We start from the raw sequence: 20,000 nt of genomic DNA, 5'->3' as shown, positions 1-20,000 counted from the left end.
GCCATCGTGCCCCTTTGTTAAAATAATAACATAATAATTTTTTTTTTTAATAATTTTTATTTTGTTATTTTTGATAGCATCGATTATCTAAGCACAGTACCATAAAGCTTGCATGGCTCATCACGGTAGCTTTTTCAAACGGCTTATTTCTCACGCTTCGTGTCCGTGTCACAACCTCTTCGGGAGATTTCCTCACAACGCATATCACAGCAAAAAAATTTGAAAGAGCATCCGATGACACAAAGGCCACGAAGAAAGAAGCATACTATCGATCCGGGACTTTTCAGCCCTCTTTATCCCTCGGCTATCAGGAGTGACGCCTGCTCAGCTCGCCATGACAAATACAGTAAATCACACAAGACTGACATCTGATAAGCCCCAGATTAGCACCCACATCCAGATTTTTCTAACACCAGATGACCCGGAGACGGGTGTAGGTCAGTCTGGAGTGTCTGTCTCTTTCCTAGAACGTGGACAGAATCACATCAGCACCTCGCATCACCCCGGCTCCTCAGACAGACCCTCCTAGTCTATTTCTAGCCACAATTCAGTCGAACTAGAAAGAATTCGGTACTAAATCAATTTCTCCGGAGTCCGAGGCTTCGAGTCATTTTCTAATTTGATTGACATTTTATTGTTCGCAGCTCTGGGTGGTTTATTTTATTTTGCAGTCGAGAATATAAACCGCATTATTTTGTCAAATTAGTTTATATATTTTCATAATTTATTCAGCAGCTCCGCAGATCAAGCTTGCGATGTTTTTTTCCTGAGCCGAGCTCTAGTATGCTAATACGCTTCACGCTTCAGTGCACACTCTTGATTGTAACTTCAGCTCTCTTCTACTATGACTGTCACCGAATTATAGTAATACACGTCGTAGCTTTTCAGAGGGATGAAAAATTACAGGATCTACAGTATGTGTCCATGTGTGTGTGTGTGTGTGTGTGTGTGTGTGTATACGTGTGTATGTGTGTGGGGGTGTATTTGCATTATTATCTCCATGTCTCCATTTGGCTCACCATTAGATAACATATTGTGGGTGTGACTTAGCAGTGTCTGAATGTTCACCTTTCGTCCTTTAGAAATTACCATATAGACAACTACGCTACTGGTATTTATGTAACCTGCGTGTACGTGGGGAATAAATGTGTAGGAGATGTTTGATGTCTAGGACCGAGGTTTTTAGCGTAGGCCCGCGTCCCGAGTCATGTAGAGTCCCGCAACACACAAAGTAAAGAACAAAAAGAAAAAGCACTCTTTAGTAAGCGTCTCAACACCAACCTGACTAATACGAGTAAGATTAGTCGAAGTTTATCAGCGCTGCGATAAATTAACATGCAGACCCATCCCTTTCCCTGGCTGCCTGGAGCTGCTGCGCGATGAGCCTTTATTTCTGTCACATTAATTTTATTTGGGAAAAAAATGAAGGAAAAAAAAAATATCTAAATTTCCCCAGATACCCTTTAATATCTGTATTGGGAGCATTAAGTGCTGCTTGCCCCAGCATTTTCTTGCTGTCTTTATTGTAGAAAGTTTTCTAATTAACTGACAGCTATCTCACTCATGGGGTTCGATTCCTTCTGCTTTTAATGTAAGTATGACAGTTTTACAGGTATAAAAATATATTAAAAGGCTACTCTGGAAAAAAAAAAAAAAAATATATATATATATATATATATATATATATATATATATTAATCAGAGCTATATCCGTTGTAAACATGTCTACTTGAATCCCACAGCAAGGGTGCAGTAATTTTCGAAGCTCCCAGTTTGAATACTGGCATGATTCCCACACGATGATATATTTCAAAAGTGCCAGTAAGTTTAAAGAAGGCGGCTTTATTTCTTTTAATGCAGAACGAAGACGCTTTAATTACCTGACAAACGCTATAGTACTGAATTAAATCAGAACAAATGATCTTATTAAAACAGAACTTTTACAGCAAAACGCTGTGAAGTCGATTACCGTCACAAAGGACATTGTCTTTTTATGCTTGTGAGTTTAATATTTTATATTCTGTAATTATTTCCTCTTTAAATTTAGCCTGACAGATGATAGATTTTTACTTTCCTTATGGACAATTTTTACAAGTCATGACCATTCATATACATTGACAAACACTATTAAGAAAGATCATACGACAGGTGAAGCAGCAGAAATCCTTTTTTGCAAACATTCATTCATTCATTCATTCATCTTCTACCGCTTATCCGAACTACCTCGGGTCACGGGGAGCCTGTGCCTATCTCAGGCGTCATCGGGCATCAAGCCAGGATACACCCTGGATGGAGTGCCAACCCATCGCAGGGCACACACACACACACACACTCTCATTCACTCACGCAATCACACACTACGGACAATTTTCCAGAGATGCCAATCAACCTACCATGCATGTCTTTGGACCGGGGGAGGAAACCGGAGTACCCGGAGGAAACCCCCGAGGCACGGGGAGAACATGCAAACTTCACACACACAAGGTGGAGGTGGGAATCGAACCCCGACCCTAGAGGTGTGAGGCGAACGTGCTAACCACTAAGCCACCGTGCCTCCCTATTTGCAAACATGGCGTCAGAAAATATCCGTCAGCCCTGGCGACAAAAAACGAAAAACTGTTTTTATCATAAACTGACTCGGCACTGATGACTTCTGGAAGTCAGTTTGTACATTCTTCTCCTTTCGAATAAAGTGACCATGACAGAAAGCTTGTTTTGAGCCAAGCTGAGCATGCAAACATTGCAAAGCCATTACGGAAGGCGGATTTGTGCTAATCCTCAGAAGGGACGCAGAGCAGGACAGAGCCCTGCCGTGTTTGCCCAGAACGGACAGATGCTTCGGTCTTCACATTGGACGATTTTTTTCAGCGTGTCATGGTAGTTTTGGATATCAGGATCTCAATTCAGTTCCACAATCAGTTCACAGTTCGATCTTGTACTCTTACTGTCTACGTGGCGTTTTTGTCTGTTCATCCCGTTTGCATGCGTTTTCTTCCCACCACCACAAATATCAGCTACTGTAAAATTGCCCCATCTATCCAGGACGTATTTCCGTTTATGTTTTCACGTCCAGCATTCCCAGGATGCACTCCGGATCGACGCGACCCTGTTCAGCATACGATGGTGAATGAAAAATACAAAAAAAATACCCCGTCGATTCCTTTTTCAGTGTCGTAATTTAGAAAAGTCCTACGTAAATTTTTTGAGGGGAGATTGTTCATTATTGATTTGCATCTCGAAACCGAACGCGCAGATAATAATTTGTGTGCTCATGGAAGCCTGTAGCAGATTATTTGTCATGCAAAGTACGTTCCCAATGATGCTACTGAATGACTGTTCCATTCTGTACCCCACCATCTGGTGGAAAAGCATTATAACCCATTTGTAACCATTCTTGAAGAAATCACCTCTTCCTTTTGTACAGTACCACATCTAGTCTGCATCATTTAGAGCTCAGTGACCAGTCCATCTTCATCCTGTATTCCCCAAAAACTCAGATTTCCATAATCACTTAATAACCTTTATTTTCTATTAAGGCCATCCTTAAAAATATTCTTGTTTGCCGTAACCCGACCGACCCTGTCAATTTAGGACCGACTCAAATTTATTTTATTTGTTTTTTTTTTTCCGACTGACTTGCCGGTTGTAAATTTGCGTTAAGACCGACCAATTATTTTTTTTTTTTACTTTTCTAAACAACTAATACAAAAGCAATAAAATAATATTAATTATATTTTAGTAAGTATTGTAAATATATAAATTTCCTAGGCCTACATACAAACGAAGGCTACGTTCTTTCTTTTAAATAAAAACCCGTGACGTCATCTATGTTTACACTATCGGTTAACGGATGTCACACTACGGCCTGTGTGTTCGCTTCGTCTCATCCTCTCATTCACTGTCAGAGTCGACGGTTCATGCTTGGTAACGATGGCTGTGGCTGCCGTAAACAAAATGTTCGCGGTCAGTGACGTCACGATATGCTAATTTGTTTAAATCCATACCTACATAATCACCGTCACCAAAATTGTACTTTTTTTTTACATTGAAACTTGAAAAAAAATATATAGACCGACCTACCGACCCTTTTTTTTTTTTACTGTTACTGCAAACCAAAATATTTTTAAGGATGGCCTAAGACGCACGAACTAATCATATTATTAGATTCTGTAATTTTGTAAAAGTTGTAAAAGAGGCGTGATGAGATGAAACGAGAAGAGCTGGAAGCTTCCCACACAACTTTATCTAACTCAGGATTTATTTTGGGATTTTCAAAGGATGGTTTGATGTACATTTAATGTGCATCTTCTTTTTTTTTTTTTTTACCAAGGCATGGAAGTAACGTAGATGAAGTATTAGACATGCGCTTGGTGCAGACACTGCACTGGCATTAGTGCTGAGCATCGCATTGATATTCATGTGAAGTCCCCATGCACTTGCCTCCAATATACTTGCTAAATAGGAAATTAGTTTTTTTTTCATCAACGGCAGCATTCGAAATTTAAAATTTTGCTAACAAATGCATAATCGAGTATAGCAAAGACATGCATATGTATGCAGTGTGTGTGTGTGTGTGTGTCTTTACACAGAGCCTCCATGACCAAATACCTTCAAGGCTGGCTTTAAAGTTTGTCTTGTCTCTAACCAGACACTTCTTCAGACCTTCTTTGCGCAATGTGTGTGTGAGGGGGAGTGTGTGTTTGTGTTGGAGTTTAGACGTGTGTGTATGTACACATTCTGTGTGGGTTCTGTCAGTTTCTTTTTCTTTTCTTTTCTTTTTTTTTTTTGGTTCTCCATCCACCATCGGTTGGCTCCAGCATGGAATGTAGCCAGTGGCAGAAAGACACCATGGCCGGTGTCTGGCAGACGGTGGTGGCACTGTGATTAAAATTTGTCCCTAAGGCCGCAGTCTTGAGTGTCAGCATAATTTAAAAGCTTCTTGCTTTAATTCAGTACAATGAGAGTAAATGGCAGCCCTTAAAATGAGTCTATCACTCTGCCAAACCTGCTGAAAGCAAGCGGGGTGCAAGGGCAACAGAGAAATGGGAGGTTGCCAGATATATAGACTCTCCTTAATTACCCTGTAAATAAGTTGCTTGCTTGTCTTGTCCTTGTATCATTCTCATCGCGTCGCCCTTTGTGAAGCTGTTTGCTTTTGCCCTGATGAGGCACCAAGGCAACTTTAATAGAAGATTTATTTATTTTATTATTATTATTTTTTTTTTTTATGAACACACTGATTTGCAAAGCTATGTAAAGTGTGGATAGATGAGTAGCCTGGGCGCCTGGGAAAAGCCGATTTTTATATCTATGTAATTAGTTTTTGCAGGTTTCTGAAAACAGTGAAACACTGGTGAAAAATACTGGACAAAGCTGTCACAGTGACATCATGGTTAAACAAATCCAGAAATATTGGACACTTAAAGGAGTTTTTGTCAAGTGCACAAACAAAACATGCTACATGATCATTAGCGAAGACACCAATATAATACATTTATGGCATTTAGCAGACACCCTTATCCAGAGTGACTTACAACTGAGGGCTAAGGGCCTTGCTCAGGGGCCCAGCATTGGCAGCTTGGTGGACCTGGGGTTCGAACCCATGACCTTCCGATCAGTAGCCCAACACCTTAACCACTGAGCTACCACATCCCAATACCAAGTATCTGTTTCAAGAAAACACCAACAAAAACATTGGTAAAAAAAAAAAAAGTGTAGTGATACAGTAGGTATCAGGATCTGATGGCACTGGGTTATTGTGCTGACTCATGTACTGTGAGCTTAGTCTATATTAATGCAATAATTATTATTAGCTAATTATGTGTCCATTGCTTGTTACATTTTGTTAGCTACCTTTTATGAACCAATTAAAAGCATCGAACCGGGAGAGCTAATGAGTTTATGTCCATGTCTGGGAAATGTAAAGTTGTAAGTAAAAAAGGTAAAAATGAAAAGACAATTAAGACCATCGTAAGTAATTTTGTAATGTACTTTGTACCGTACTTTGGACAGAAAAATGTAATGAATGTATTATGTATCTGTTGTAGTAAAGATTAGGATTGATTATTGGACTTACTAGAGAGTGGCCTTTCAGGCTCGCTCATCTGCTACTCTCGCTATAAAGCTGTAAATTATTCACGCATCCGTCACAAACAGTTCCCAGCGTAGAAGCTTCAAGTCACCTAACCTTCACCGTGTGCCTCTCTCCCCTGGCTATCTGTTTGTTCTTAAGCCTGAAGTTTGAGTGCTTGCCAAGCCGAATCCCAGAGGACTCGCTATCTTCATCTGTAGCTTCACTTTCTCTCCCTGTCCAACGTCTTTATGCGTTCCTAGAGGACACACTCCAGTCCCTTTCTGTTTCCTCTGCACTCTCATTCCCTCACTTTTTTTTTTATTTTGCTTTTTTTTTTCATAAGCAGGCTCAGCACGCAATGTGGAACTTCCTTCTCCCTAAGGGCTAAACATTGACTTCCTTAAGAAGCCTGAGCCCTTGATTCAAACGGTTATCAATAACCTTGAAATGCTTTCGCGTTGTCACCCAATTTGCTTGTTATGTATTTGAGCGTGCACTCTTGCATGATAAGATAGTAGGAAGAGAAATATTGTTGTTTTAGAACAAAAAAGCAAAAATTACAGCAGTGCTGGTTGAGAGGTTGTTCACACCTTGCGCCTTAAATCCGTTCCGTTTCGCTTCACAACATTACAGCTAGTGCTTTATTATTTATTTATTTTTTAGTGCTATTAGTCTATTCATTTTTAACAGGGATTTTCTGTTTCCCTTTGAGCTTTTCTCTTGTTTTGGCCCAGTCATTTTCAGATGAATGTGTTATGATGCGAAAGAGCAATTAGTGTTATACGTATGTATCTCCTAGCGATGTTTAGGAACGCTGGGATACACCAGGAATATCACTCGTTTTGTTTTTGCAGCACAGTGTGAATGTTCTGCTTCTCTTTTGTCTCCAGATGAACATGGACATTTGAAAATCTACCTGCCTAAGAAGCTGCTCGAATGTCTGCCCAAATGCTCCTCCCTGCCCAAGGAGAGACATCGGTGGAACACCAATGAGGTAAGGAAAGCTCTCTTGTATACTCCTCCTCTCCATCTTTCAGGGGATTGGACAGATTTCATGGCAGAAGATGAATATCACATCAGAGTGCCTGTAAGAGCAGCCTTGAGCCAGCTGAGACAATGTCATACAGGGCATGAGTTCATGCTCGAAGCTCAGAAGTCAGTATACACAAAATACTGCTAGTATTATTACTAATATGATAACCAGAACTACTGCTATTAATATTAACACTATTACTACAAATCCTAATACTACTACTACTAATAATAATAATAATAACAATAATAATCTTACTGCTATTACATTGCCATTCTTACTTACTAATATTAATAATATTACTACTACTGCTACACCTACTGCTACTTCTATTAATATTAGCACCCACTTCTCTTCTACTACTGAGATCAATGTTATTAATATCATTTAGATCAATGCTATTAATCCAAATATTTATCCTTCAACTTTTCTAACTACTACTACTAACACCACCACCATCATCAATATTACTACTACTATTACTCAGCCTTTTACTATAACTACGACACCACCACCACCACTACTTTTATTACTACTACAATTACTCCTCCTCCCTTTAATATTACTTCTACTAACACCACGAGAACCATCATCACTGTTACTTAGTACTACTACTTACACCACCACCACCATCATCACTATTACTACTACTACTACTTACACCACCACCACCACCTTCATCACTATTACTACTACTACTACTACTTACACCACCACCACCATCATCACTATTACTACTACTACTACTTACACCACCACCACCACCTTCATCACTATTACTACTACTACTACTACTTACACCACCACCACCATCATCACTATTACTACTACTACTACTAACACCACCACCACCATCATCACTATTACTACTAGTACTACTAACACCACCACCACCATCATCACTATTACTACTACTACTCAACCTTTTACTATAAATAGTACACCACCACCACCACCACTACAATTACTCCTCCTCCCTTTAATATTACTTCTACTAACACCACCACCACCATCATCACTATTATTACGACTACTCCTCAACCTTTTACTATAAATAGTACACCACCACCACCACTTTTATTACTACTACAATTACTCCTCCTCCCTTTAATATTACTTCTACTAACACCATCACCACCATCATCACTATTACTACGACTACTCCTCAACCTTTTACTATAAATAGTACACCACCACCACCACCACCACTTTTATTACTACTACAATTACTCCTCCTCCTTTTAATATTACTTCTACTAACACCACCACCACCATAATCACTATTACTACGACTACTACTCAACCTTTTACTATAAATAGTACACCACCATCACCACTTTTATTACTACTATAATTACTCCTCCTCCCTTTAATATTACTTCTACTAACACCACCACCACTAATACCTTTACTACTACTATTACTACTACTACTATTAATACTACACTACCTCCCTTGCTATTACTACCACTATCACTTCTACTACTATCACACCTTCTCCGCTTGCTCCTAGCGGCAACATCAACCACTACTACTACTAACACTACTACTATTACTACACCAACCCCAACCACCACTTCTACTACTGCTACTATTACTCCTCCTGCCCTTACTATTGCTACTTCTACCACTTCCTCTATTAGTCCTCCTCTCTTTAACGTTACTCTTACCACTACCATCACCACTACCACTACTACTATAACTACTACAAACATTATTACTTCTTCCGTTAGTATTTCTACTACTATTACCACTTCCACTACTAGTATAACGTATGTAGAAGGATCTGATTCATGGCACACTGCTGAGGCAGTTAGTTAAAACACACTAGTAAGCTTATATAAAACATAACAAGTGAGAACATTTTAATTAAAGTAGAAACATAATATTCATAGTCTGGCACAGTCCAAGTTGTATACTGTATATAACTGTGTACGGGACAGATAAAATCTTATATCCTCGAATCTTAAAAATTATTAATAATAAAAGCCATACCGATGTTCAACAATAATTATATTCCAAAGATTATCACAGGAATGTTTTATTGCTTATGAATATAACCGAAACAAACCTCAGTAAAAAATGAAACAAATTCCACGATTTATTTATCATTCGTATTCTATCTAATTAAAGCGGTGCACATATATTATTCGAAAGGTGATTTAGATGTAAAACAGGCCATTTTTCACTCCTAAACTGATAAACATTTACCAAAAGACAAACTTCCTGTTTATTTTTTTGTTTTTTTTTTTCCGCCCCACATGACTAATCTCCTGCTATTTTTCCTCGCCGACTGTCTGTTTCTGCATGTTGATTTGAGCTGTAAATCTCTCCAGTTTCCAGGCAGCATTAGAGCATGTGTACAGAAAGTATCTACATTGTTTGGAGCTTCTACACTCATGGCCCTGAAGGCATTCTGACATTCTGAGGCAAACAAACACACTCAGCAGAGATTAGGCGAGACCTATTTGGCCTAATTCCAGTGCACACAGAACTTACAGATGCTTGCTTTTCATTATGTGGGTCTAAAAATGCGGAGTAACGGAAACATAAGCCGTCAAATTTCACCCGGATATTAAAATTTAAAGGTGAAATAGTCGTCTTTTTTCTTACAAATAACCGTGAAGATCTGTAGGACACGATTTAAATAAATGATTTAAGCCATGGCCTCATCAGAACTCTTTCTTTCTGCCATAAAGAACACTTTTATACTCTAAAGCCCTATTTGGACGGGATTAGTTTCACGTGGGGACGTGGGGGTAAAGTAATTATTACCAGAGCTTCTCTGTGATTTTAGTCCCGTCCGAATGTGCCATCTCGGTAATCATTACGGACAATGTCAGTAAAGATTACGCCGACTTTTACCTTCTGTAAAAAGGTCCGGAAAATGACCTCAGGTAATACTGATCCCGTCCGAATAGACCTGCTGTAAATATGTACGGTAAAATTCCGTCATTTCCTGTTTAAAAGTAGTTTTTGCAAGCATGGAGGCGCCATGTTGTCTGTTTGCGCACGTGATAACAGGAAGCAACGTCATACGCACATGACGACAAGGAGGTTACTGTGGTGCGTAAAGCGAGTTACCCCTCCCACTTCTGTTAGTTTTACTGAGATGTCTTGGCCAATTAATATTACAGACGTCCTGAGGTAAAATTGCATTACACCACGTCCCCACGTAAAACTAATCCCGTCCGAATAGGGCTTAAGGAACCTCGGAACTGTTACGCGCTGACAAAGAATCATTTAAAAACCTTTCATTTTAAAGAGTGTACAAATCATTCAGATGTCGAACTCGAACGCTAGATAATTAATCTTGAAAAAATGGACTAATCTTACCTAATGCAACTTTAAATATAATCGTACATTTTTTACTTTATACTATTACACGAACATTACTATACGATTATTACTATTTAATGTCACACCAAACATTACAGTGCTTTAGAAAAACTGATATAAGAGTCATTAAAAGCCGTCAGAGTGAAAAGCTTTTTTTTTTTTTTTTTTTTAGCGGGTCGGTGTGTGTGTGTGTGTGTGTGTTGGGTGTTTGACCTCTCGGTAATCTTTTCCATTAAACTCCTTCAAAACGAACGACGCATCATCTTTAATAAGGCATTCTTGCAACCTATAGAAATGCTTCAGCTATTCGCTTTGTTCAATTTCATCTGCATTTCAATGCCACGACTCAAGAAAGACACAAACCCAAACGCCGATCCTTTGTATTTTGCACAGAAAAGTTTATTCGCTCCTTATAGTTGAAAGTGCACCTTGATCTCCGAACGCAGGTGCGCTCTCTTTGTGCTTTGAGTCTTTGCGGATGGCTTTAAGTTTAGCGAAGGTGATTCCTCATGCATGTTTTCCTTACTTTATAAGTAGAGAAGGAGTGAGAAAGAGGTTAAAAAAGAGATGTTTGTTGAAGAAACGCTTAGCACTATAAATTTAACACTATTAGCGAGATAGGACACTGCTTCAGCATTTTCTAATGTTTTTCATTTACTCTTTTCTTTTCGCACATATGTCATTGTCGGTCGACCGACGATACACAACAGCCCTATACATAGCAACAGCAAGCAATAGCTAAAGAAGATTCAAGGTGAGCATCAGTGCGATAATTTCCTCGTGCGTATTGAAGCCCGGGCTCTCTCGTTGGGCTCAAACCAGCTGGTTTCAGCGTCCGATCCGCTCCAGCGAGATGACCTCCATTCTCATTCTTCGCTTCTGCTGTGATTACTATCTCCTCTCCATTCTTCATTTCTTCTACCAGGAAGGCCACACAGGGAAGGCAAATAATCCTTTTCTCCTCCTGCAAGATCAAACAGAAGAGGCAGAAGGTGGTCTTGGTGGTGATGAAAGTATACGAAGAGCGCCTTAGATTCTACACCGAGCTTTAACAAATCAGATCGTCCAGAACAGTTCATTGTGTAAAGCATATTATTCACATTTCCAACCATTTCCACGGACCACACATTTTAACAGCTATCAAATGAGAAGTACTTTCATTTGACTATTACGAAAAGAACACATCTAAAAAGACAGAAATGCTTAAATCAGCAGAAAAAGACAGAAAGAAGATGCAAAGCCTGCTGCCTCGGTATGTTCATTGCCCTTTGCTACGTCCAGTGAACTCAAGACACTCCTGGAGGCTGTATGGAGAGTTAATGAGCAGAGTTGCCTAAGCAGAACTGCCTCTCCTCCATCTCCTAGTTACCAGCTTCCCCTCTATGCCATGATCCAAACAACCAAGGGTTTTATATAATGAAGATTCTGCTGCAGGGCCTGTCCACACATAAACAAGCCCAGTTCATGTTAGGGTTGCTCTCTCTTCTTCCATGTATCCGACGAAGCAGATATCCTAGCTGTAGCTACAGTTTCAGTAGAATAGGAGAAAGGGATGGGAAAAGAATAGTTTAACTCATGATATCTGACAAGATATTTCCATTTCCTTTAAGACAAAGTGAAAAAGTGTCTCCATATACCAGCTCTCTCAGCAAAGCGGCACCGTCGGGAAATGGCTCTTATTGAGGGTAATGATACGGATGTCTATTAAGTAAAAAAAAAAAAAAAAATACATTCATTCCAGAATGACCACGTTAAAAAATGAAATCCGCAAAGGGGGGAAAAAAAAACAACATAGCGATAATGGAGGACGAGAGGAACGGGGAACAGTGGAAAAGTCAGTTCCTGTCATTATCTCTTTGTCTTTTGTTCCATCTTTCACCATCGCTAGCTTCGCATCCCCTGCTGTTAATTTAAATACCTACAGAAGTGTATTTTTGGTGCCACACACCCTATTGGAAGCCTTGCTAAGAAACCCATTATCGCAGCAAGAGAAATGCAAAGTACACTATAGAGCAGGGGTCGTCAAGTGGCACGTGAACAAAACTCTGCCCAGTCTCAAGAAACACTTTCACACCTTCAATGTCTGAGTTCTGGCAATAAAACACAAGGGTAACAACATACCAGCAGTGATAAGTGAATATTCTGTATTCAGTTTTATACATCGACATAAATTAACCAAGCCCATTCAGGCCCATAAAGGAAGGAATGAGTTAACAGAGCACTTTCCAGCACCCCTTCCAGAGACGCCAAGAAGGTCAGGTACTCTACACTGCCATTTGGCCCGTAAACGCAAATAACAGTGAGAGACCTATCCCTGACCTGAACTACCCTCACCGTGGTGAACTCCAACACATGGCGGCTGAGCTGGGGGCTATGAGCAAGTCCACACCAGACCGCCGCCTCTCGCCGCGGGCAACTCCAGAGTAGTAAAGAGTCCAGCCTCTCTTGAGGAGTTGGGTTCTAGAGCCCAAGCTGTGCGTGGAGGCGAGCCCAACTACCTCTAGTAGGTATCTCTCAACCTCCCGCACCAGCTCAGGCTCCATCCCCCCAAGCCAAGTGACATTCCATGTCCATAGAGCCAGATTCCGTGTCCGGGGATTGGGTCGCCGAGGCCCCCGCCTTCGACTCCACCCGATCCACAACGCACCGGCTTTGAAAGAAAGATTATCTCTGTACGCTGAAGTCAACGTGGCACGAACCACTTCGGATTGACACGTTTTATTTGTGGTCTTAAACTAATGATCAGTGGATAAGCATTAAAAGGTTGCCATTCAGTAACTTATCCAGAACTTTCTACGAATATCGAGCTATGCAGTATACCGTTACGTCGATTTGCTCGTCTAAAGGAAGCCAATATATCGTCGCTGTCAGGCGGAATCCTCGTATCTCCAAAACCGTTATTTTTCAGGAAATTAAAAAAACGCCGTACCTTATCTGCAGTGCACAGGGTTTAGTCCGCGTTGCAGTGGATTGTCTTGTGCTAAATTCCTGTCCTCAGACGAGCACCAGAACTAGCGGGGGTCAAGATTTTTTTTTCTTTGAGCCCAGTGTTTTGAAGACATTTACCTCAGAAGACGTGTTGATTCGTTGCGAGTCTTCTTGAGGAGAAATATGCCGTGAAGCTCTCCCTCGGAGTGAGGAAGAGGTGGACAGTTGAAGTGTTGACAATGGAGTTATGAGATTTGTGCTCAAGCTATTTTCAAGACTTTAGATTGGTTAATAACTTGTAAAAATAACAGACCCACGTGGGGACTGACCAATAGCATCGATATGTGAAAAAATATGAAACTGACCAAATTTGGACATACGAGGTTTCCGCCCGACAGCGACGATATAAAGATAGCCTAATATTCTTAGAGATATAGCAGTCGCTTTCTAACTGTGAGTTAACAAAGGAGTGTAGGATGAAGACAGCGACAGTCCTCTTCCTCGCGAGCGTGCTACAAAGTAAGGGCAAATCTTAGGTCTACACTCATTGTGTATTCCAAGACATGCCTCTCTAAATGATTTTAGTTCAAATCATTTCAGTGGGATTCTCATGCCTAAATATGCCGCTAATACAGTGTGGTTATTACTTATTGACAAAACGTCCTTCAGCTCTCAGTTGTTGTTTTTTTTCCCTCCATTCCTGCCTATCGCAATCTCTGAAAAGGGAGGGGAGGGGAGTAGAGGAACAAATTTTTGAGACATTTGCCCTTTCTGTTTTTCCTTAGATTTATTTTTCTGTGCAGGAGGTCATGTTGTTGTTTGACCTGTTGCTGGTTTCAGTTTAGCAAATGCTGAATATCTATTTCACACCTTCAGAGAGACGATTCTCAGGGACGGAGGGCCATCAGGAGGATTTCAGGCAAGTCAGGGAAATCATAATCCGCTCATCCGTGTACACAGAATGCCCCAATTCACGTGGGGGCGTCTACTCGTACATCGAGGATTCATAAAGAGCGTGCATGATGGGCTTGTAAACTGTAGATTTAACCGAATTACCTCGTCTTAACGACACGGCCAAAACAATACAAAAAAAAAAAAACAGCGAATGTTTGAAGTTAATACTTTGTAGAAATGCTTTGGATGCTTTGGGCTACTGGAGCTCAGTAAATGAAAACAAACCTGTAGGGCAGATCTAGAAACCTCGGAAATGTTTCACTGACTGTCGAGTGAAGCTTTCCTGACCAATGTACCTGTATTAAATAGAAATAAAAAGCTAGAAATAAGCATATGTTTTTGCCAGAAAGTGGCAGTGTCATTATTGTACATCATAATACGTCATTAACATCCGATCTGTGATGTAACACAGCAGCAATGCATGATTCTCATATTCTGATGATGCGTAAAAGATGTAAAGCTGCATATCGTGTTTGGTGTATTGGTATTTATAGCCTGCGGGTACGAATGACAAATGGCGAAATATGCTTTTGTGTGTCAGGTTTGTTTACTGGAGAATTTATTCTCGATTAACACGAACATGTTTCGATCGTTAGTTAAGTTTTAGGAAATATTTAATCCGGGTCATGATCGCTGTGGTTGACTTTTTTTTTTTATAAGAATTTTTATTACATTGGGAGGACGCGAACATGAGCGCAGGAGCGAGCGGGATTTGTCTATAGTGCTCGAAGAGGACGCGATTGGTCAGAATTGGACAGAAGAGAGAGAGAGAGAGAGTGAGTGTGTGTGTGTGTGTGTGTGTGTGTGTGTGTAAGAGAGATACCCTGAGATGAAACAGCTTCCACTCCCAGGTGTATTCCTGCCTTGTACTTGAATAAACCGCTTTCTGAAGAATTCATAAATCAGTAAATGCTCTCCTATATTACAAAAATCCTGTAGATGGATAAACCGTCCCTGTCCTTCAATTCTTCACTCGCTCCCTTAAGGTATAGATGAATTTGTTTCAGTTTTTCAAAACCTTTTCCTCCTTTCCAATTCACTCTCTCCATTTGCTTTTTCCTTCATATTCACCCCAATCAAAAATGAACTAGACATCAGCACTTCTGCACCAGAATTACCCCTGTGGTCATCCTTAGCAAAAGTGGCCGCCCGGCCTTAATACGCTCTGTCACTCGCCCTGTCCTTTGGGTCCTTTTCTTTTCTGTCCTGCCTGCAATCCTCTTCATGTAATCAAAGGAAGCTGATGCTACCAGCCGTCCGGTCTCATCGGAGACATGCTGGGAAATTTAGCCGGTGTTTGTCTAAGCAGACCTATAGCTTTCACACAGGCTTGTGACTAGGACCATGAATACAGTAGTGAAGCCATCTGAGCCCGATTTCGGTTCCAAATTAACCGGACGCCTCGTGTGGAAGACAGACTGAACTGCTCAGGTTATAGATACTTACATCCTTAGGTTGACCTTAAAAGAGATTCCACCGGTTATACAGAATTAAAAAAAAAAAATATGACGAGTTGTGCATTTAAACAGAAGACAAATTTAACCGTCACACCGCGTACGTCTAAGGGGGTTTTTACACCTGGTCACTTCATGTGTTTTCTGTGATCCGATAGCTATCCGATGGTAAAAAGACCAGGTCTAAATGCCCTCAGAAACGTTTCAGAGACGGATATAAATCCGATGGTACAAACCCCTTCAGGAGGTGGTCTGGGACGCGTTTCAGATGAAACTGGACAGGTGTAAATGAATGTGGTTGTTCAAGCCACATACGTCAGCGCTATACTCCTCCCAAACGGAAGTACGTCACTCGCAGGTGACTCGCGAGTCGTGCATCGCGCCAGAAACAAATGTTTTCCCACCAGCGCTGGCTCTGATCTTTCACCCAGGCGTCTCGATGGGTCTTAATATGCACTGCTGCCACCAGCGAAAATGCAGCAAACAGTAAATGCTGTTTTTTGTAGCAACCGCATACACCAAAGTGTGTTACATGTCAATTACCCCGGAAAGGAGGTAAAATATATTTGCATTTTGGGCGGGAGCAGAAAGATCGGATCGATATCCGATTCACCGAGACGCATTTATGCGGCCTAATGTAAATGGAACAGCTATCGGATCAGACAAAACACATGAAGTGACCAGGTGTAAAAAGGCCCTAAGACTGACTTTTGATCTGGTTTTTAATTGCACACGCGCTCGATCGGACTAAAAGTTGTCTTTCTACGTGAAGGGTTACAGCTGCCTTTAAGGGATTAGAGCATTGCTGATTAGGTTGATTTTATTCATCATGGAAGAACTGAAGCCTGCTTTTTTAAATTTTTAACATTTATTTTTCATGAAAATACTTTAAGCAGACTTTCTCTTTTCCACTTTAAAATAAACTCTCTGTGTATCAAATCTCGCACAAATATCAAACCGGTCTCTGTAATCGAGGACTCTGGCAAAGCAAATGTTTGTGGAAAAGGTGTAGATTCTCTGTAGGAGAAAAGCAGAAGGTCAGGTCAATTTCTTTTGGTGAAAAGTGAACCTTTGAGCCGATTCGTGACGGCGTATGAATCGTGATTAGAATAGTAATATGAAGAAACGCTGTTCTCAGCTTCTGGAACCGAATCTGGAATTTCAGCGACGGATGTGGTCGGTTTTTTTTCCCCAAGCGAACACAGATACGTTAGATGAGAAGTGAAATCTTCCAGATTTTTGAGCGTTTATGGTTATTTTCCTGCATGAACTTCCTTAGCATCTCTTTCTGCAGAGTGCCGCAGATTCCATGGTAACATGATGAAATTAAAACATTTCACACTTCCTACATATTTTTGCAGTTAATCACATCTGTAACACAACACAACATACTGTACAACAAGCTTTATACATTCCGTATATTATGCACATTTATAATGATCCGTATTCCCTCGTTAGTCTTCGTTTGACCTTGCGGGGTGATCGGCGTGACAGACGTGATGATGCAAAGGTCTGAGCTGCACAGTAGCATATCAGTCAAGGTCCATGTATTCCTCCTAATTTCTGGTACACGTCTCCTCAGTTTTCTCTCTTACATCCCAAGTCTTTTTTTTTCTTTTTTCTCTCGGTGCCTTGTGGTAACTCGGGTATAAAATTATTCAGGGGCAGAGGGATAGATTTCTCCCTGTTGAATCGGATCGCTAGGTAAGACTTTTCTCTCCCAGCGCGCTGAAATATACTATCGCTTTATTTACCTTATGTGTTTGTACAAGAAAAACAGTGCGCTTGTGTACATTATTAGTCTGTATTTAGTAATTGGGTAAGTGTTAATAAAATCGATTACCGTGTCGAATTTACAGTATAATTCCGTACGTTTTTGTTGTTGTTGCAAACACCACGGTCATCCTTGCAGCTATCACAGTAGTATAGCTTAAAATACAGTCCATAGTGGAGGTTGCTGTGATTGGCAGCATTTGAATCCAATTAATTATTATCCTCGACTCCGTCACTCTGCCCACTGGCCTTTTGGAGAGTGCACAAATGCAGCCGTGGCCTTTGGACAAAAATAACAACACTACAGAGACTCCGGCAATGTTGAAAAGAAGCCTTTTCCCTCTGTGGTTGTTGACAAATGGCTTTAGATTGGCATGTTGTCAAGCATTTGAAATGTATGTGGTGTTTGGAGTCAGAGATGTTAATGGGTTTTCACACATTTCAGTTTTTCATTTTAGAGTCTGACGGTTGTGCTTTCGTTTTTCACACGAATGTTTACCGGAAAAAAATGCACCAACCTACTCAGAGGTTTATTTATAATGTAGACGAGGTTTAGGTAGTGTAGTAATTATGGTCCAATAAGCTCGATAAAATTCGACTTATTTTTGTTTATGCTAATTAAAAACGAATGGCAAGATTATGGTCAATTATTTTGAAAAAAAAAAAAAACCTGAAAAGGATCTTTTTTTTTATCTTTATTTTTTTTTTAATGATTATTTAATGAAGTAATTTATGACTAATTCACGTTTCCATACCGTGTTACTCATATAGATTTAGTTAGCATCTGTGTGATTAAAAAGTCACATATTTTGATGGCATGCTACAGTTTTCCATACCCTCTGGAGGAAAGGAAGCTGTCAAATCTCATTATGTTGACTCACGCCTGTCAACAAGCTGCTCGATGAGCGCGTACATCTCCCGTGATGAAGACTGTGTACTATCCATATGCCTCGTGACATACAGTATTGATTGACTGTGTTGTGTAGCCACCGAGAAAGTGCATTCTTAATGCTTTGAGTGCATGAGAGGGAGAGTGGGGTCGTTTATAGGGGTTGCTGTAAACTACCGTAGAGACTTTATGAGAAATAAAAGGATTGAGAGGAAAAAACAGACTGAGAGCACTTCTATCCTGAAAGGTGGATTGACTGCTCGTCTTCTCCCCCTTTTTTTTGCTTTTTTTCTTTTCACACCCACTTTTATTATTTGATGGCCATGATTTCTCAAAACTCTCTATGGGCAGGGCAGGAGGGCAGAAGGGTGACGCGAGGGGAAACGGGAGATACGGCCCTGAGGAGATGAGAGGAAAAAAAGGATTCTTTTTTCTCCTTGGACTGGTGCCTGTCTTCAATCCCGCTGTGACGGACAGCTACATCCTGGCTAGTCGGACATTCCTTCTTGGCACTGGCACGAAAGGTTTTTAATCTGATAACTCCAGATTTAATTCTCATACACTCTGACCGGCCTCAGGCATGGAACCATAGTGTCCTCGACTGGTTGACTAAAAAAAAAAAAAAAAAAAAAAATTCAGTCTGAGTCTTTAAACTACAGAACATATGTATTAAAAAAAAAAAAATCTATGGACTGTAGTTACTGTGAGTCATGAACTCGTCCAGCTGACAGGCCAAAGGGAACACTCTGTATAAGGAAATCTCACTTACACCGCAACAGGTGCTGTGTCCAGCAGCCAAAGCAGCTGCCTTATCCCTGCTTAGCATTTGTGAGATCTGAAAACCATGTACCAGACTAGGCTTTGGCAGCGTGACAAGCTTCTCCAGACTGGAGGCTAACTGGCCTGTCACTCGGTGCTGGTTCGACCCAACAAAGACCTGTCAGGAAGGAGAGGTCTGCTGCTTGTGCTTAACGAGGCTTCAGGTTTTAGTTTTCTCCTTTTTTTTTTCTTTTCTCCTTACCTCTTCTGCTAAGTGAGACATATGTCCAACGAGCCAGGAGACTGTGAGCATACAAATGCGTGTCAGGTCCACCACCAGGTTATCGTGTGAAGGTCAGGTTTAGATGTTTGTGGAATTGAAAAGAGGAAACCACAAAAATCATATTAGCGATTCAGGTAAAGAAAAAAAGCTTCAAGATCTTCGAGAACACGGAGAGAGAAGCGAAGTAGAGAAAAGGTGTTGTCGTGGTTGCTCAGGGGCGAACGACGAGTATAACACACTTAAAGAAATACGGAAACTGAAAGCCTGGAGCACTTTGGCTTTGAAAGAGCTTGTGTTGGTGTATACGCTCCAGTTTATGCACTTTCATGCGGTTAGCCTGAAGCTGTGCATGCGTTGAAATGCATGCAGAGGCAGTTTGAGAGCTGGAAAACTTTCTTTTCAGTAATACAGGACATGGTCCTTTAGATAATGTATGTTGAAAATGAACATTCCAGTGGATTCAGGTGACTGACAAACACACAGTACCGGAGTATCAAAAACAACAACAGTGATCA

At 40.6% G+C, this 20,000-nt stretch overlaps 1 protein-coding gene across 3 annotated transcripts in view; it reads left to right on the top strand.

Annotated features, from left to right (window-relative positions):
- Positions 1-20,000, top strand: part of LOC132837967 (calmodulin-binding transcription activator 1-like) — a 252,278-nt gene that overhangs the window by 12,005 nt on the left and 220,273 nt on the right. For all 3 annotated transcript variants that reach the window (XM_060858022.1, XM_060858023.1, XM_060858021.1), the window contains exon 2: positions 6,964-7,067. In XM_060858022.1, the coding sequence (XP_060714005.1) occupies positions 6,964-7,067 (104 nt within the window). The remainder of the gene's footprint in view (positions 1-6,963; positions 7,068-20,000) is intronic.

Source organism: Tachysurus vachellii, chromosome 22, assembly GCF_030014155.1.
Source record: "Tachysurus vachellii isolate PV-2020 chromosome 22, HZAU_Pvac_v1, whole genome shotgun sequence".
NCBI lineage: Eukaryota > Metazoa > Chordata > Actinopteri > Siluriformes > Bagridae > Tachysurus > Tachysurus vachellii.
The sequence above is the reverse complement of the archived record's forward strand: the minus strand, read 5'-3'. Positions and strand labels throughout refer to the sequence as shown.